The following is a 20,591-nucleotide window of genomic DNA, read 5'->3' as shown; positions in this document are numbered from 1 at the left end:
AGTCGGCCCGCCAATTTTCCACACCCGGAATGTGAACTGCTGAGATCGCCGGGACATGAGTCTCGGCCCAAGACAGAATGTCGGTCACCTCCCGGGCCGCTCGAGCACTTCTGGTGCCCCCCTGGTGGTTGATGTAAGCCACCGCGGTAGCATTGTCCGTCTGTACGCGAACAGGCAGGCCCCGGAGACGGTCCGACCACTGGAAGAGAGTTTTATCGCTCGTAATTCCAGCACATTTATCGGGAGAGAGGACTCCTCCTCCGACCAAGTGCCCTGGGCAGACAGGTTGCCCAGGACTCCACCCCAGCCCGACAGGCTGGCGTCCGTGGTAACCACTGTCCACACCAATGGACGGAAGGACTTGCCTTCCGCCACCGACGGGGACTGGATCCACCATAGAAGAGCCAATCTGGTCTGGCGACTCAAGGAGACATCCAGATCCAAGGACTGAGGTAGTCTGTCCCACCTGGCCAGAATCTCAGTCTGGAGAGCCCGCGTGTGGAACTGGGCAAAGGGAATCGCCTCGAAGGCCGACACCATCAACCCCAGGCCTCGCATACAGGCCCTGAGTGACGAGGACGGATTGTCCCTGAGGGACCTGAGTTCGTCGAGCAAAGTCCGGAGCTTGTCCTCCGGCAAGAACACCTTTGCCTGAGCAGAGTCCAGAACCATTCCCAGATAGGGAAGGCGAAGCGATGGAGACAACGCAGATTTTTGAACGTTGATGGTCCATCTGAACTCCTGGAGCATCTGTACCGTGACGGACAGATCGCGCACAAGGCCCTGGCTGGCCCGCGATCTCAGAAGCAGATCGTCCAGGTACACCAGGACCGCAATGCCCTGGGCCCGCAGCAGGCTCAGAATCGGCGCCAACACCTTGGTAAACACCCTTGGTGCCGAAGCGAGACCGAAAGGCAACGCCACAAACTGGTAGTGGTCCTCTGCGATAGCAAACCGAAGGTACCGCTAATGACCCTCGAAAATGGAGATGTGCAGGTAGGCATTCCTTCAGATCTATCAAAGCCAGGAATTCCCCTGGACTCAAGGAGGCCACAACCGAACGGAGAGACTCCATTCGAAACTTCCGAGCACGCACGAAGCGGTTCAGCGCTTTTAGGTCCAGAATAGGACACACTTTGCCCTCCTTCCTGGGCACAGTGAACAGATTTGTATAAATCCCCCGAAACCTGTCCCGATGAGGCACCGGGACAATCACTCTCTGCACCGCTTGATGCAAGTCCTGCAGATGCCCCGGAAGCAGATGGAGATTGGAAGGAAAGAATCTGTCCGCCGGCCGGGAAAGGAATTCGATCTTGTAACCTGATCGAACGATTTCCTGAACCCACCTGTCCGATATCCAGAGCAGCCAAGGTTGGAGGAAACCGCGCAAACGTCCCCCCACCCCTGAAACGGGTGAGGGCGCCCCTTCAGGCAGAGGCGGATAGTCCCGCCGAGCCGGCATTGCCGGCTTTCTGCTTACCCGCCCAGGGCTTCTTCTGGTTGCCCTGAGCCTTGAAGGGCTTGCCCTTGGACTGGTTCCGAAAGGCACGAAAGGACCCCTGATTGGATCTAGGCGCAGAACCCCGCTTGCCTCGGAAAGACTTGTTCTTCGGGTTCTGGGGCAGCATAGTGCTCTTGCCCCCCGTGACGCCTTTTACCAGGGTGTCCAACGCCTCGCCAAAAAGGCGAGAGCCAGCATAGGGAAAATCAGCCACAGTTGTCCTTGAGGACTGGTCGGCCGACCAGCTCTTCAGCCATATCAGTCGCCGGTTAAGTACCGCGACACTAGAGAGGTGAGCCACCAAGGGGACCTCATTTAAGGCTGCATCACACAAGTATATGACTCCTTGGTGGATCTGATCCACCATTTCCAGCCGGGCAGGCGGCACATCATCAGACACGAGATTGCCCCTAAGCATCTTAGTCCAATCAGCCATCGCCTGAGCCACCAGAACAGACGCGAAAACGGGTCTGAGCAACGAACCCGCCACCGTATAGGAATGGCGGGCTAGAGACTCCAACCGCCGGTCCGTGGGATCCCGGAAAACCGGGGTATCCTCAGTAGGAACCAAGGTAGCCTTGTTCAATACGGCCACAATGTGATCCACCTGTGGAGGCACACACCATCGTGATTCCGTAGCCGGCGCAAAAGGATAAAGCAATTTAAACAGACTAGGTACCAGGAATGGACGTTTCAACGTGCGCCACATTTCATTAACAGTGTAATGGAATTCCGCTGGGCAGGGAAAAACCTGCGTAGACTTGCGGGTCCTGTGCGTCCCAAATGAGGACACAACGCCCGGAGGACAGGGCTCATCCTCTAAATGCAAAGTTTCTTTAACAGAAACAATTAACTCATCCATAGTCGCCCGTTCTTCAGGTGACCCTGGGGAGGATGTATCAACACCCTCCATTTCAGCCTCCCCCTCAGACCCGGGGGGTCCAAGGATGAGCGGGACCCTGAAAAGGGCACGCTCGCAGAAGCCATAGCCCCATCTGAATCAGAAGAGAGACAACCTGGGCCACTTTCTCGCAGCCCCGTTCAGACATCAGCATTTCCATATTTGCCACCAAAGTCGCTACTACAGCAGCCAGATCGGGTCGCAGCGGAGCCACAGGAGAACTGGGGCCCCCCACTAAAGCTGGAGGAAACTTGCTTTCCTGAGAATCTATGGCTCAAGTTATCAGAACTACAGTGCAAAAAACGGTGTACTGTCCCCTTTAAGAACGCTGCGGTGTGCGCAGCCCACCGCTACTGCTACAGTAATGAAAGACCCCCAAAGGAGAAAAGAAACTGAGCCAGAAGAGATATACAGAGGGAAATTGAGAGTGATAACCTGCAGAGCCCGCAGAGCGTTGCTACCAGTGTCCTTGCTGCTGATGGAAAGGAAGTGCTGCTGGAGAGGGCTGGACTATATGCCAGACCCCGGGAAAATGGCTGCCCCATAGGGATGCATTGGAGGCTACGCCAAAATGGCCGCCGACATGCGGCCGGACCGATCGTCCCACCGCCCACAAAATGGCGGCAGATGGCGCCAAAATGACATGCAGGATCGCCCCAGAGGAGCTATACATGTGTGCCCATAGCAAAGATGGCGGACCGCGCGAAAATGCACCGCTGCGGTCGCCACACAAGCACAAACGTCTGCACCCCCAACAATGCACCTAAGGTGACACAGGGACAGGGACCCCCAGGCAACATACAGATCTGCACAAGCGATCCCCGCAGGAATCGCACAGGGAGTCACTCAGGCACAGACACGGGGAACACACAGCAACACAGACTGCCACCCCAAACAGAGGCCCCACACAGAAAAGTACTTACCTGTACCAGATGGCGTGGGGAGCCTCCATGCACGGAAAACCTCTGTCCTCATCTGACAAGGAGTGCCGTGAGCCAGGGACATGACGCTGCAGCACCGCAGACGAGTCCTGTGAGGTAGCCACCTCACAGCTGCATCCCTGTAGCAAACAGGGATGGGTCGTTCGTAATGCCAGGGCGAACCATAGCTGAACGCTCGATGGTGGGCTGGGGGTCCATCTGACCCTTTTGCTCTGGAGAACCAGGGCTGCCAGTCCGAATCCCAGCACCGCATGATCCATCTTCATCCGAAGAGAAGACTAACACTAGAAGCTGACAAAATAAACAGCTAGTAAAGTAAAAGAAAAAAACTGACATTTTCAAAGTAAATCAAATAAAAGATTAGGAAGGCTGAGACTGAAGCCCCAGCACAAGGGAAGCCTGACTATTCCTGACGCTAGGCAGATTAAAAACTGAGTTGGGAGTGGTGATGCAGGGGTGGTATTGACCAGATGGGACAGCCCCCATGGGTGTGTATATGCAAATGCCTTTTGTCTTTGGACTAAGTCTATATGCCTAGCTATTCCTGCGGATGGGAAGACAATACCCAACAGTGATGACAGAGGAGGCGGCGACTGTCGGAGGACGTAAGGGAAAAACGGTTTCCTCTAAGTGGGCAGATGGAGGAATTTGGAAATTGTTCTTGTGTTTGAGATATTGATTACAATCTTACTTTTCAAAAGTACTTCTTTATGCTGAGCACTACATGTCAAGGCAAAAAGAAAAGCTAGCTACTTGTTTGTATTGCTGATTCAAAAGCTTCAAGCCTTTGCTTTCAGAATTATGGACCCAGAATTAGTATGCCGATCAGGAGTTTTGACTTCCCTCTGACGTTTATAGCACTCTTGCTTTAGGTCATCAACTCAAAGTATTACAATTGGAACACACAGGTAAATTGTAGCTTAAAGTGTCACTTATCCACAATAAATGGTGTATTACATGCTATTCATACTCAGTCACTATGAGATTTGTTTTCTGCATTCTGCAAAAACCTAATTGATCCTGCTGTTCTCTATCTCCACCTTTCCTTCTGTTCATGTCCCCAATTCAGCTTGGGATTTTACAGCTGTGGTGGCAACTCTGCACATGCTCAGTTTTCAGTGAGTTTCTATGCTGGGCATTTCCTCCCCATCAAATCTGAGCAGCCCACATGACTATAGAGTAACACATGCGGACATATACATAGCAGTAAATGACAGACCACTACATCCTTCCTCCTCCATGCCCAATAACCAACTAAACACAATATAGGCGGGTTATTACATGTAGATCAATGGAGGCTTCATCTCCCTCTTATTGTAAGACACAGGCTGGAGGGGCGTGACACAGCCGGTGACTGGCAGAAATCTGCCCACACCATGTCATTTCCACAAAATAATAAAGATTTAGTTTCAAATATAAAATTTGCAAACCAATTTAAAACAATCAATATTTATTTATTTTTACCTCTGTATTCCAAGGTCTAATATTGTTATTTTGAACATGTGACCAGCAGCAGAGAACTTAAAGCTCCTCCTGCTTATGTTTCCTTGCAAACAGGCTGGGAAAGAGCTGGGTCATGTGACAACTATATATCCATTAGAAAAAATGTACTTAGATTTTTTTATATTAATATAATTACAGTGTCATCATCCACATACAAAAATAGAAAAGACAATGTAAATTAAACAGTGTGTGTTTAGTATCACTTTAACCTTTCAAAGACGAAGGTCCAAATAAATCTTAAGTTGGTTATAAAGAGCTGGGAAAAAAAAGACAAAGGCATAATGCTCCAGTATACATTGCATACTAGCACATTATGAACTACTCACCTTAGAACGAATCCCTTTCAGCAGCACCCGGTCATTTTCTCACATCTTTTCTTTCAGGATCACATGCTCTAAATGGCCAAAGTGGCAATTAAATCACGCCCGTGCGGGAGCCCTTGGTTTCGGCATGAAGTTCTGAAGGTACAACATGGTATGTCGGACCGTCCCGTTTAGGAGATATTCATTTTACCTACAGATAAGCCTTATTATAGTCTTATCTGTAGATTAAAATAAAGCAGGGTTCACAACTGCTTTAATTCCGGAATCCAGATTTGGCCTTCCTTTTGTAGTATATGGTAAGGGATATCTGCTGGTATTTTTAAATAATCAAAGGAAAACAGACTGAAAAAGTAAAAAAACTATTTTTGAATTGTAACTGCGTGTTTGCCATTACGCTAATCCTTTAACAAAGAACACCCCAAAATAAAATTCTCCTACTCCCGACGATTGCTGTGATACTACTGATGTGTATATTCTTTGTTGTTTGTACATATAGTAAAGCTCAGTGGATTTTTTTCTTACAGTGCATCTTTCTCTATTCCTGGGGAAAAAGTACAGGGTCAGGACATATATTTGCTGGTCACTGTGAAAGCCAATCAAAGGCCATCAGAGATCGTGTGATCGATAGGCGGTCCTCACACCTGACCATTGGTAAGAGACCCAGAGCTGTCTGCAACAGCTCGGTCCCTGTGCTTGGAGCGAAATCCCAGCACAAAATACAAGTACGCACATTTGTGGCCCCACTGAAAAAGACCCAGTTCCGCAAGGCCACATAAGGCCTCATACGCATGGACCCTTAGCAGCTCCTTTATGCGGAGGTGTAAAATCCCCAGCGTTTTCTGGCAGCTGAGGGAGCTGCACATGCTGCCAAAACAAGTCAATGGCTGTACATAGCCGTGCGCATCTTATCCAGAAAAAGGGTCTGGCGTTGATGAAGAGAATCCCTGGCTGCTTAAAAAAAAGAAAAAATGCTGTTTTAAATTTTAAATGTTCCAATTCATAGGCAAGTTAAGATGACCATAGACGGTTCAAAACTCAGGTGGTTCAGCAGGAACCGGCTGAGATACAAACCATGTATGGGCAGGCTGAAAGTTGATCGATCGGTCAACTTGGGTGCAACCAGGCTGACAGATTTAACATGCGATTATTGCTAGCAGGTATTAAAAGGCCCTAGCAATAATCCCTGTGTTCTGCCCCCCCCCCCCCCCCCCCAACGCCAGGAGAACACCATGAATCTGCAGGAGGGTTTCCCTCATCAACACTGTTTGCAATCTGTGGGTGCAGGAAAGTAAATTGCTTCATCTATGGCTGGCCTTAGGGTAAAACTCCAGGTAAAGTAATTTAGCATTTTTATCATCTCCCTGTAAGCATTTTTAACCATGAGACCTCCAGTTTTTACCATCTTCAGGATTTTGTGAATTTTTTGCTAATCCGCACTGCACTACTTTAACTGCCAATTGCGCTGTCATGCAACGCTGTACGCAAATTTATGTCATTTTTTTCACACAAATAGCGCTTTCTTTTGGTGGTATTTAATAATCACTGAATTTATTTTTTGCTATATAAATGAAAAAAGACCAAAAGAGAAAAAAAAAAAAAGATTTTCTATTTTGTTATAAAACAGATCCATAAATAGACTTCCAATGCACTCTAGCATGGCTAAAAACATACCGACTCTTTTTGGGAACACAATGCATGGTAGTACAGCACAAATGTTTTGCCTTTAGTGCGATAACTGTGATACCATACAAAAAGAATAGCACAGCAATGCACTAATGCAAGCATAGTGCAGTACTGCATCCCTGTGATCTGGGCCTTCGACATGGGGCACATGTTTCTTCATGCCTTGATGGCATTAACTGACTGGCTAAACTATATTGCCTGCCATAAAATAGGTGATAGCATATCAGGTAAGGAACAGTAATGCTCCAGGTATATACCTTCAGAAATGGAATCAGATATGGTTGTGGTGAGGACTTCAGTTCTTTGTAGAGTTTTGTAGTAAATTCTTCTGGTTCAAGTTTGGAGTCCTAAAAAACAGATGAAGTGTCAGAAAACAGACAGCTAATTTTGGAAGAATTGCCTAAAGAATGAGAAGGAAAGATTTTTTGACTTACCTGTAAAATCCATTTCTTGGAGTACAGTACAGGTCACAGGCATATTGTTACACGACTAGGTGGTGTGGTCAACACAGCAAACTGCCAACAAGCCCAGAAACAAAATAGACCTTTCAGGCTCAGTTTCCACTAGTGTGACTTGTCATGCCACAGCCCATTGATTTCAATGGCACCTGTTTAAATCAGTGTGACGTAAAGTCGTTTCAACTTTGAAAAAGTGCCTGCACTACTTTGATGCGACTTGGTTGCAGAGAGTGTAAAGTCGGATCACAGTTGCACTCTGAGTCGCATTAGTGGGACCATAGACTCACTAGACAGCTGCTTGTAGCACCTTATGGGTGCTACAGGTGGCATCAGCAAAGGCTTGAACTTCAACTTGGTAAAACTTTGCAAACGTAAAAAAATAGAGGACTATGTAGCAGCCTTACAATTGTGCTAAAGAGATGCTTGATGCTGAAGGGCCCAAGAAACTGCCACAGACATAGTGGAGTGCGCCTTAACAGGAAAGGGAGGAACCTTAGCCTGCAGGGAAGAGGCTTGAACAATGATCTGTTGTCTCCACCTAGCAATGGTGGAATGAGAAGCAGGATGACCCCTGCCAGAGCCTTCAGGAAGAAAACAAGGAGAACCAAAAAATCTAAAGGGGCCGCAGCTGACAGGTAAACTCAAACAGCACAAACCATACCCAGGCAGTGAATAGAGACAACTCCGGGGTGCTTAGAAGCAAGACAGAAGATGGCAGGATGAAATCCTGTTTATTAAGGTGATATGAGAAGACCTTTGGGCAGAAAGGAAGGAAGAATTAGGTCTCAGGACAACCTTATCCTTCTGCAAGACCAGGAAGGGTTCCTTACAAGACAATGCCACCAACAATGATACTCGTCTAGTGGAAGTGAGGGAGACTAAAAAAAAAAAAAACACATTGCAAGTGATCTCAGCTAGGGGAATATCCTGGATAGGTCCGAAAGGAGGCTTTTAAAGAGGCAAGAGTACCAGACCGATACCACAACATCACCAGAGAGCATTTAGGAGCCAAAGCAACTCCCTGTACAAAAGGTGTATGCGATTTGGAAGAGGCCAAGGGAGACCGCCAGAGCATGTCCAAGTACCAAACCAGCCTGGGCCAGTTTGGGGTTACAAGAAACACTGGAATGTCTTCCAATTTGATCCTGCAGAGCAATCATGAAGGAGCTTCAGTGGATGGAAAAATAGGTGAAACTGATCCCATGGAGTCACTTGAGAATCCACTGTAAAAGCTGAAGGAGCTCTGGTCCTAGCATGAAAAAACAAGAGATGGATATACAAGCCCAATATACAAGGAGGAGCTCATTTTAGTGAAGCTTAAACCCTCCAACAGAGCATGCAAGCCATTCAAGATTTAGGTAAATGAACAACTTAACAAAATGGCAGCAATTCCTGCCCATTTCTGGCACCATGACATCACTTATTGTGCAGCAGGGAGTACAGAGCAGCACTGACAACATGTTGCACAACCCATCCCCCATAACAGAATGGGCAGGAGGGGTCCACCCCAGAAAGAAAGGCAACAGGTGAGGGGCCCAAACAAATGTACTTTACCATAGCCCAGCATCCCACAACCCCAACCTCAGGGCAAACGTCCCACTAATGCCCACCCCATGATTCTTCATAAACCAGGTCAGCAGAGGGAGGCATGAAGTGCTCCAGAATTTCCTGGTAGATGACTGCGCTGACTTTGGACTTGATAAAAAAAAAAACAGTTGTGTTTTATCAAGTCCAAAGTCAGCGCAGCACTCAACCAGGAAATTTACAGCACTTCATGATTCCCTTCGCTGAACAGCTTTATGGAGATGCTGAATAATTTTCCAGCAGGACTTGGCACCTGCCCACACTGACAAAAGTACCAATATCTGGTTTACTGATCATGGTATCACTGTGCATGATTGGCCAGAAAACCTGCCTGACCTAAACCCCATAGAGAATCTGTGGGGTATTGTCAAGAGGAAAACGAAAGACAGCAGACCAGACCCAACAACGCAGAGGAGCTGAAAGCCACTGTCAAAGAAACCTTGGACTTCCATAACACCTTAGTAGTGCCACAGGCTGATCGCCTCCATACCATGCCGCATTGATGCAGTAATTCATGCAAAAGGAGCCCCAACCAAATATTGACTGCATACTTTACTGTACATGGACACACTTTTCAGTAAGCCAACCTTTCTGTATTAAAAACACTTTTTTATATATTGGTCTCCTGTAAATATTCTAATTTTATGAAATACTGAAATTTCGGGTTTTCACTAGCTGCAAACCATAATTCTAAAAATGAAAAGAATGCTTGAAATATATTGTGTGTAACACATCTATATAAAATACATGAGTTTCATAGTTACATAGTAGGGGAGGTTGAATAAAGACAACAGTCCATCCAGTTCAACCTGTGTAGGTGTGTGTGGCTGTAATCATCTCACATACCCCTGAATGTTCTGATCCTTGAGATGTACGTCTAATAGTCTTTTGAAAGCCACCATACTACCCGCAGAAACCACCTCTTGTGGTAGAGAATTCCACAATCTTGTAGCCCCAACAGTAAAGAACCCCCCACGTTGCCTGAGGTTAAAACGCTTCTCCTCTAATCGCATTGTATGCCCCCGAGTCCTCATGCAATCCCTTCGACTGAACAGCTTTTTTTCTAAGCTCAGATCCCCATTGAGATATTTAAAAATTGCTATCATGTCCCCCCTCAGGCGTCTCTTCTCCAGGGAGAATAAATCAAACGATTGCAGACGCTCTTCATAATTAAGGTCCTCCAATCCCCTAATTAGTTTAGTTGCCCTTCTCTGGACTCTCTCCAGCTCCAACACATCCCTCCTGAGGACTGGCGACCAGAACTGGACAGAATACTCCAGATGCGGTCGGACCAGAGTTTTATAAAGTGGAAGGATTATAGACTTATCTCTGGAATACATCCCTTTCTTTATGCATGCTAATATTCTGCTGGCTTTGGCAGCTGCCGCTTGACATTGCATGCTGTTGCCCAGTCTATCATCAACCAAGACTCCCAGATCTTTCTCCATTTTTGATTCCCCCAAGGGTTCCCCTCCTAATGTGTATTGTGCTTTTATGTTTCTAGTCCCCAAGTGCAAAACCTTACACTTCTCCACGTTAAACCTCATTTGCCAAGTCGTTGCCCACTCTGTTATTTTGTCCAGGTCATTCTGTAGGATATTTGCTTCATGCTGTGCAGTTATTGCCCTGCCCAATTTTGTGTCATCTGCAAAAACTGATATCGAACTACTGATCCTGTCCTCAATGCTGTTTATGAATAAATTGAACAAGATTGGTCCCAGGACTGAGCCTTGGGGGACCCCGCTTACTACCTCAGACCAGTCTGAGTATGCGCTGTTTATTACCACCCTTTGGACACGCAAACCCTGCTGTCGATACCTGCAGACCTTATTTTATAAATTAAGCGCTTATGGGGAACTGTATCAAACGCCTTAGCGAAATCTAAGTACACCACATCCACTGGTCTGCCCCTATCTAGCTCACAGCTCACCTCCTCGTAGAATGTTAAGAGATTGGTTTGACAAGAACGCCCATTTGTAAACCCGTGCTGGTTACTGCTGATGAGGTTTTTGTCTTTAGCAAACTCTACGATATAGTCCCTTATCATCCCCTCCAGAAGTTTACATACTACTGATGTCAAACTGACAGGCCTATAATTTCCCGGTATATGCCTCTGACCCTTTTTGAATATCGGAATCACGTTTGCTTTCCTCCACTCCCCTGGTACATCTCCTGTCCTAATACTGTCAGCAAAGATCAGGAACAGTGGTCTAGATATAACCTTACTGAGTTCCTTGAGTACTCTCGGATGTACGCCATCCGGGCCTGGTGATTTGTTTGTGTTAAGTTTATCCAGCCTTTCCCTGATTTCACCCTCTGTTAGCCATAGTGGCAAGTCCTGTGTATTACTACTAACCATACAGTCATGGTCAGTGTACCCCTCCTTTTCCTGTGTAAAGACTGACGAGAAAAAAGCATTCAGCACGGTTGCTTTTTCAGTGTCCTCTGTAACCAACCTCCCATCATTGTTAATTATGTGTGCAATATGCTCTGCCCTAGTTTTTTTGCTGTTGATATATTTAAAGAATTTCTTTGGGTTTTTTTTTTTACTATCCTCCGCTATTTGTCTCTCAAAGTTTATTTTAGCCATTTTGATTTTGTGTTTACTCTTATTTGCCTCCTTGTATTGGTCGAAAGCCGATACTGTGCCCTCTGATCTATATTTCCTGAAGGCCAATTTTTTTCCCCTAATAAGTTTAACGTTACGGTTTAGCCAGCCAGGTTTGGCTTTGTCTCTTCTAAATTTATTTCCCATAGGAATGCACTGCAAGATGCATTTGCTTAATATGTTCCTAAAGCATTCCCATTTTTCCTCTGTGGTCAGTGATCCCAAGGTTTGGTCTCAGTTAACCCTTTCCATCAATGAGTACAATTTTGGAAAGTTTGCCCTTCTGAAGTTAAGGGTTCTTATGTTCCCCACTTGCCTTGCTATATTGTTATTTACGCTAAATGTGATCATCCTGTGATCGCTAGAGCCCAGGTAGTCCTGGACTCCTACCTCCGAGATTAGGTCTGGGTCATTAGTGATCAATAGATCCAGGACTGCGTTTTCCCTAGTAGGAGAATCCACCAACTGTGACATGTAATTATCCTGTAAGGTTTCCTTGAATAGACGGGCCTTATGTAAGTGTGTAGTCCCCTTTCCCCAGTCAATGTCAGGATAATTGAAGTCCCCCAATATGATGACTGATCCTAGCTTTGCCACTTTACCCAATAGTGCTAAAAATTCCAGCTCTACCTCCTCCCCTTGTTTAGGTGGCCTATAGCAAACCCCCCCCCCCCCCCCCCCCAATTACTTTTACCTTTTCTCCTTCTCTATGGAGTTCTACCCATACGGATTCAAACTCCATACTCATGCCTTCCGTATTGTCACTCCTCTCTATTACCCTTACATTGTTCTTGACGTTTCACTTTTTGAATTGAATTACTGAAATAAATTAACTTTTTGATGATATTCTGATTTTATGAGATGAACCTGTATATATCCACTGCAGTTCTCTTTGAACTATCTGCTTATTCCAAAGCATTCACAACAGAAGCATATACTACACAGCAAACAATAACAAAAGTAGTCAAAAAAGACACAGGCAAGACCCCCATCCTACCGAATGGGAGACATTTTCTTCCGTAACATTTTGTCAACCGCAACACCAAAAAGGTGTTGTATATCGTATATGGATATTGTACAGCCTTTTAAAACATGGGAAGACTAAACCTAAATTTTGGGAATGCATATACGATCAACATGCATGCCATGAAAACTGGAAATAGATATTCTTCCATCGGTAGGCATGTGTCAGTGGGACACAATTATGTGCTAACCAAATGTATGGTTTCTGGCAGTAGATCGGGTCCATGTTGTTCCCAGGGGAAGTGACTGAAATAAACAGATGCTACAAAGAGAACAGCAGTGGATATAGGATGCTAAAAGGCACAATTCCCCCAGCCCTCAATGAGAGCATAAGTTTCAAACCATATCTGGAGAGTTTGGGGTCTTGAAATTCGAAAAACCTGAGTAAATGACGCATATGTGAAATACCATGCGTGCACCTGCATGCATGTGCACATTGTGTATGGTCCTTCAAATTTCCAACCACTTGTACTTTCACTAAAGAGTAATGTTATTTTTTAGTTAATGTTATCATTAACTTTGCATTTAAACACGTGTATGTTCCTTTAAATTTCCAACCATCTATGCTCCCCCCAGTTTACTGTGTAGTATATGCCTCTTGTTGTGAAAGCTTTTTATTACCTGTATCTAGCCCTTTAAATGTTATCACTTCTCCAAAATTATTTTTTCAGTTTTGTTTCTCTTGTAGGCTCGGGAACTCCAGAGGGGGGGGGGGCTCTGCGTTGGTGCCCTGATGGACAGGATGGCACCCGGCACACACAGGCCCGCCCCATGGTTCTATTGGGATGGGCATTGGTGGTCAGTCTGCCTTGGGGCGAGTTGGCAGGCTGGGCTGTGTAAAGCGAGTTTGCTTGCCCCACCCCCATACCGGTTGCCTCTGTCCCTGGGGTGGACCCTTCTGGTCTATTCTGTTATAGGCAAGTGGGCTGGACAGCACGTTGTGTCAGCCCGCCATTGCACTGTTCTCACTGCTGTGCATTTGCACAGAAACTGAAGTCATGGCCATGGAAGCGGGAAGAAAGTGCAGTCATTTTGGGCAATTCATTTTTCCACATCCTGTTTGCTCCACGTGGCTTAGGTGCTCTTGGTGCAATATTAGAGGGCTTTAAGCTTCACTAGAGTAAGCTCCTCCTTGTATATTGGGCTTGTATAAATAGCTCAGGATTTTTTTTATGCTAGCCGTTTATTCTAGGTTGAGATGAGATGTTTTATGGCGATACTTGTGCAGTCTATCTACAGTGTGTAAGTTGTGCGGGATTGTCGCTGACTCCCGGACCTTTGCTTGTTTTTTGTTTTTTTATATTGTCTGAGTATTGAGTGAATATGTATTGCAATGAACTGATGGACACAGTACAGTATATGTAGGTGGTTTCTCCATATCATAAGGGGATTTATAAAATTAAGGTTTTGTTTTCGTTGTTAAATATCAGGTTTTTTTGTAGATGAATTTCCACTTTTTTCCCTAAGGAAGATTAGGTGTAATTGAAATACAATGGGGCTTAGTACCTACTGTTATTCTCTACTGAGCACCTATCATGTTATATTCATCTCATACAACAGGTTATTTAATCTACTTGTACCTGTACTTGCTGACTTGTCAGTGGATCCGTGAGGTTTATGAAGTTTTTTCCAAGCACTAGTGATTCATTTTGATGGATGGATGTACCCATCAAAGATCTAGAGTTACATTGTGCAATTCATTATATATACTCACCGGCTACTTTATTACACCTTGCTAGTACCAGGTTGAACCCCCTTTTGCCTTCAGAACTGCCTTAATTCTTTGTGGCATAGATTCAACAAGGTGTTGGAAACATTCCCCAGAGATTTTGGTAAATATTGACATGATTACAGCATGCAATTGCTGCAGATTTATCGGCTGCACATTCATGATGCCAATCTCTCATTCCACCATTTCCCAAAGGTGCTCTTTTGGATTGAGATCTGGTGACTGTGGAGGCCTTTGGAGTACAGTGAACTTATTGCAATGTTTAAGAAACTGATTTAAGACGATTTATTTGAGCTTTGTGACATGGTGCATTATCCTGCTGGAAGGAGCCTTTAGAAGATAGGTACATTGTAGTCATAAAGGGGTGAACATGGTCAGCAACAATACTTAGGTAGGCAGTGGCATTTAAACAATGCTCAATTTGGAAATTAAGGGGCCCAAAGTGTGCCAAGAAAATATCCCCCACACCAATACACCACCAACACCAGCCTAAACTGTTGATATAAGCTAGTTTGTAACCATGCTTTCATGTGGTTTACTCCAAATTCTGACCCTGCCATCTGAATGTCGCAGCTATAAATGAGACTCATCAGATCAGGCAACATTTTTCTAATCTTCTATTGTTCAATTTTGGTGAGCCTGAGCAAAACTGTAGCCTCAGTTTCTGTTTTTTATCTGATAGGAGTAGCACCAGGTGTGATCATCTGCTGCTGCTGTAGCCCTTCTACGTCAAGGTACAATCTAATGTGCGTTCAGAGATGGTATTATTCTGCAACCTTTTTGAGACGAATGGTTGAGTTACTGTTGCCTTTCATCTCAAACCAGTCTGCCTATTCTCCTCTGACAAGTGTGAATCCACACAACTATACTATATACAGCAATATTTTCTCTTTTTCTGACCATTCTTTGTAAACCCTAGAGATGGTTGTTGGTTGTACGTGAAAACCCCAGTAGATCAGCAGTTTAATAACTCAGACGAGCCTGTCTGGCAACAACAACCATGCTACGTTCAAAGTCACTTAAATCCCCTTTCTTCCCCATTCTGATGCTTGGTTTGAACTTCAGCAAGTCTTCTTCACCACCATCTAGATGCCTAAATGCAATAAGTTACTGCAATGGGATTGGCTGATTAGCAATTTGTGTTACCAAGTAATATACCAGGTGTACCTAATAAAGTAGCTGGCGAGTGTATAGCGTTTATGTACTGTGAGATCATGAACGATCAATCTTTTATCAAACTTTATAATCAACTAATGCACTACTATTAATCATTTTAATGGTCTTTGAAATTAAGTTTGTAAAAAAAAAAAAAAAAATGTTTTCTTTAGTGCTTAAAAAATCTTCTACATTTACAACCCTTATTCCAAAAAAGTTGGTACACTGTGCTTAATCTACATAAAAAAAAAGAATGCAATAATTTGTAAGTCTCATAAACCCAATTATTTATTCACAATAGAAAACATATCAATTGTTTAAACCAAGAAAAAAAACTTACCATTTTAAGAAAAGAGGTAATATTTTAAAAACTCGTGACAGCAACAAGTCTCAAATATGTTAGGACAGGGCTAGGTTTACCATGGTGTAGCATTCACTCTTCTTTTAATAACAATCTGTAAAATGTCTGGGAATTGGGGAGATCAGTTGCTGGAATTTTGGGTGATGAATGTTGTCCCATTCTTGTCTGATATAGGATTGTAACGGATTACCAGTCCCAGTTCATCTTTCTCATATTTTTCATTTCAAGATGTGCCAAATATTTCCAAATGGTGAAAGGTCTTGACTGGAGGTGGACCAGTTAAGCACCCAGACTCTTCTACTATGAAGCCATGCTGTTGTCATATATGCTGCATGTAGTTTTGCATTGTCCTGCCAAAATATTTAAGGCCTTCACAAAAAAAAAAAAAAAAAAAAAGGAAGAAGAAGACGTTGTCTGGATGGGAGCATACAGTATGCTACTTACAGATGTGCAAACTTCCTATTCCATACACAATAATGCACCCCCCTACCATTAGAGATGCAGGCTTTTGAACTAAGCACAGATAACAGAAAATAGAACTTTGCAACAGACCATTTTAAATGAGCTTTGGCCCAGAGAAGACAGCAAAGTTTCTGGATCATGTTCAGATAGGGCTTCTTCTTTGCATGGGATAGCTTTACGTTGCATTTTTTGATGGCATGGCAAACTGTTTTCACAGACCGCGATTTTTGGAAGTATTCCTGAGCCCATGCAAGGATGTCCATAATAGAATTGTGCCTGTTAATGCAGTGCCGTCTGAGGGCCCGAAGATCACAGGCATTCAAAAATGATTTACGATCTTGTCGCTTATGCTAAGAGATTTCTCCAGATTCTCAGAATCTTTTGAGATTATGTACTATAAATGATGATATATTTAAAGTCTTTGCAATTTTACAGTATATTGAGAAACCTTTTTTGGAATTTGTTTGACAATATTTAGATGCAGCTTTTCACAGATTGGTGAACTTCTGCCCATCTTTACTTCTGAGACACACTGACAAAGATTCGATTTTATACCCAATCATTTTACTGACCCGTTGGCAATTAAGCAAATTAGTTACAAAATGTTGTTTCAGCTCCTCATTATTATCAATTACTTATCCAGTTCTTGGTTGCCCTATCACAACTGTTGAGACCTATTGATGCCATCAATTTTAAAATTACCTTTTTTTTTTTTACTTCAAATTGTACATTTTCCCAATTAAACATTTGATATATGTTTTCCATTTTTCTATTGTGAATAAAATTTAGGTTTCTGAGATTTGCAGATCATTGCATTCCGTTTTTACACAGCGTCCCAACTTTTTTGGAACTGGGGTTGTACTTTTTTTTTTTTTTTTTTTCTTTAAATTAAAACATTCAGGAGGACTCATCTCTATCCTGACAGGCTGGCAGTCATCCTTAGAATTTGCCAAGTCATTAAAAAAAACTACTTCATCAACTGCAATGCCAGATTGGAAGTACACCAAGTAGAGAGGTGGGCCAAGGCAGACAGATAAATAGGATTGTCCATGGACAGAGTCCACTCCTACCATTCGGTATGCCAAGTTGCAGCAGCCTGGAGTGGAATTGGGAATAGGGTACTGCCTTGAATGAAGCTAGCATTAGATCCAGTACCCTCTTGCAAAACAATGTACCATGGGGTGTTGTCTGGATAGGAGTAACAGCTTGAGAGCGTAGGGTCTTGATCTTTTCTGAGAGAGGAAAGAGAAGGGCCCAGGTTATTTCCAGGATCAGTCCCAAATATTCCAGACTGTAATTGGAATTCAGCGCAGAGCTAAGAGGATTGAGGATCAACCCAAAATTCTGCAAAGTCTGAACAGTCAGTTGCGTGTTTGCATTCAAAGCCTGGATGAAAAGGATCTTTCAATAGCAGGTCATCCAAGTAGCCCACAGTGTGGACAGCCTGACAGCAAACAAGAGCTAGAGCCAGAGTCAAGAAATGTGCTTAGACCCAAGAAGCAGCAAATGGCAAGGCCACAACCTGAAAAAGTAGAAAACGCTGGTCGAGGGGGGGAGGGGGGAATGGGATTGTATGAATACGAGTCATTGATGTCCACCAACACCAGCAGATCCCTGTGCTGCAGGAATAAAAATAAATGACCTGGTACATTTCATATGAAACGTTTGGATCCAAAAAGGAAGATGTTCAGGCACTTCAGGTCAAGGATAAGACAAATGCCGCCCTTTACTTTCAGAACCATAAATGGTTGGAGTAAAAACCCTGAAGTCTCTCCTCTGCAGGCACTGGAACAATTACCTGTGAGGTGAGCAATTGCAGCATGCAGATCTTCCAGCGTCTTCAGAGAAGAAGTTTAAAGGCATGAATCATGGGAGGAGGAAGAGGAAAAAAAACACCAGCCTGTACCACCTGGAGAGGACGTCCCTGAGCCAGAGATCTGAAAAGTCTCTAATTCAGGTGTTCGAGAAAGCCAACAGATGTTCCCCCACTTGATGTAAGGGGGGTGGGGGGTGGGAACCCATCACCGAAAGTCAGGCTTGGTTTAGCTGGCTTTGGAGTCCAGGATTCGTGGCTAAAGAGGTGCCGAGCTTGGACTTGGAAGAAAGTCTGGGAAAGATGATGAAAGGAATTATTTCTAAACCCAGAAGAAAAAAAAAGTTCACAGGAGCCTTAGCTTTCTTTTTGCTTGGCAATAGCATGCTCTTTCCACCAAGACATCAACCTCTAAAGAGCATATGTTCAAAGCACTTTTTAGAGAGACCAGTTCAGCAGACCAGTGTTTTAGGCCAAAGAATCCAGTGCAATTTGGACATCTGCCAGACAGAATCCCAAAGACCAACCATGCAGTATGGTTGGGTCTTTGGAAGAAGTTCACAGTGCTGAAGTACAGACGGACCTGTGTATCTTAAAGGCTGGGGCATCATCAATAGGAATCACAAGGAATTAATTGAGGTAGGCAATAGCAGAATCCACAAAAGGTATATTTTTAAAGAACTCCTCTTCCACTAAATATTGATCAAAAAAAAGGTTTAAACCTTTTCAGGATGCAATCACAGTAGAACGCTTCCTCTACAATTCCTTTACAGATTGCATAGGAAGGGTCTTGAGCAGCTTAGGAGCCTTCATGGAGTTCATATTGATAGTTTTTGGTTGAACAGAATCTGGGAGGTTCCAGACTTAAATCTCATTCCTCCAACACAGAAAGGACATTGCTGAAACCGCAGCTTAAAATTCTTCTTAATGAGGAAAAAAAAAAAAAAAAAAAAGCATCCTCTTCCCCTTTTTCAGGAAACAAAATCTCTTCCTCTTATTCCTGCCAGCAGCCAAAACAAGAGTCTGAGAGTACAACAAAGGAGGAGAAAACGGAAGGGAGCCTCTTGAAACCCCTGAAGCCAGTGTTTTTTCAACATGGCAGCGAGCTTTCCCATAAAATACACTAGAAAAGGAACAGGAAGGAAAAGCAGAAGGAGGACAAATGCCTTTGTTGTCTGAAGAAGGGTCATTAGATGGAGAAAAGAAACCCCTCCGCCCTTTCATGGGACCACTGTCAGACATTTTGCCTGAAAACCCTTACATCCATCCTCTATCCACCATTTCTCACGCGCTTTTTGCGAGAAAAAGCACCTCCGAATAATCACACTAATGCGGCAAGGGGAGGGATAAACCTGCCTTGAAGTAGGTAATATGGTGTCCCACAGAGTAGTGTGTCTTCTTGAGGAAAGAAAAATTAGATTTCAAAATACTGCTAAGAGTGAGCACAGCAACACTTAGGGGTTGATGTACTAAAACGGAAGAGTGCAAAATCTGATGCAGCTCTGCATAGAAACCAATCAGCTTCCAGTTTTTTTTTTTTGTCAAAGCCTAAGGGCTCTTTCACACGGTCCGCCTCCGTAGGCGGATCCGTGTTGCTCAGCGGGGATCGATCCGCGATCCCCGCTGAGCCGGCAGGTGACAGCTCCATCTCCGCTTGCAGAGCGGAGAGGGAGGTGTCTCAGCCCCCGCTGCCCTCTATGGGGGATCGGATGAGAGCGGACCGCTTGTCCGCTCTCATCAGATCCGATCCTATTACTGAACGGATGGAAAAATAGGGTTTCCATCCGTCCAGATTTCACGCACAGGATCGGATGCAGATGGCAGCGGGTGTCAGCGGAGGTGTCTCCGCTGATATCCGCTGCCCCATAGAGCTGCATGGAGGATCCGATCTGATCCGCCTAAAAAAACTGACAGGCGGATCTGATCGGATTGCCCGTGTGAAAGAGCCCTAACTGAACAAGCTGAATTAGAAGTTGACTGGCAAACATGCACAGCTGCACCAGATTTTCCATTCTTCAGTTTTAGTAAATCAACCACTAGATCTTCTTGAAACAGTGCCTCCTCTGACAGGAATCAGGAAGGAGGCAGAGACGGAGAGAGGCAGTCCCAGCTTAGCTGAAAGCCAGCGCAAGTAGAAAAAAGAAAAATCAGATGGGTCATAAGGGAAAAAAATTGACAGTCCTATGTAAGGAGCTACTTCTGCTAGAAAAAAAAAAAAAACGGAATTTTTGTAAAATCTTACCTGTAAAATTCATTTCTCTGAGTCCTCCGGCAGTCGCCGCCCCTTCATATTTGTCACCAATGGGTTATTGACCTTTGCTCCGTAGGAGTGGCTAGACAACAGAATATGTTAATATCAAAGCTTTTAGCATACCCCACCCCCAGGGGGTGGTCCCCTCAGTCAATACCCTCCTGCTTCCTGCATTCCAACCTCAGTTTTAGTAGCATAGCAGTAGAGTACATAAACAAAACCCCAAAAGAGGGGCGGGGGCGGCGACTGTCGGAGGACTCAGAGAAAGGAATTTTACAGGTAAGATTTTACAAAA

At 44.6% G+C, this 20,591-nt stretch overlaps 1 protein-coding gene across 1 annotated transcript in view; it reads right to left on the bottom strand.

Annotated features, from left to right (window-relative positions):
• Positions 1-20,591, bottom strand: part of TAF4B (TATA-box binding protein associated factor 4b) — a gene marked incomplete at its 5' end in the record, with an annotated part of 319,056 nt that overhangs the window by 220,483 nt on the left and 77,982 nt on the right. Inside the window, one exon of the mRNA XM_082258681.1 lies at positions 7,110-7,199. Coding sequence (XP_082114807.1) covers positions 7,110-7,199 — 90 coding nt within the window. The remainder of the gene's footprint in view (positions 1-7,109; positions 7,200-20,591) is intronic.

Source organism: Pelophylax lessonae (genome assembly GCF_965119305.1).
Source record: "Pelophylax lessonae genome assembly, chromosome: 5".
Classification (NCBI taxonomy): Eukaryota; Metazoa; Chordata; class Amphibia; order Anura; family Ranidae; genus Pelophylax; species Pelophylax lessonae.
Note: the sequence above shows the minus strand (reverse complement) of the source record. Positions and strands in the feature narration are given on the sequence as shown.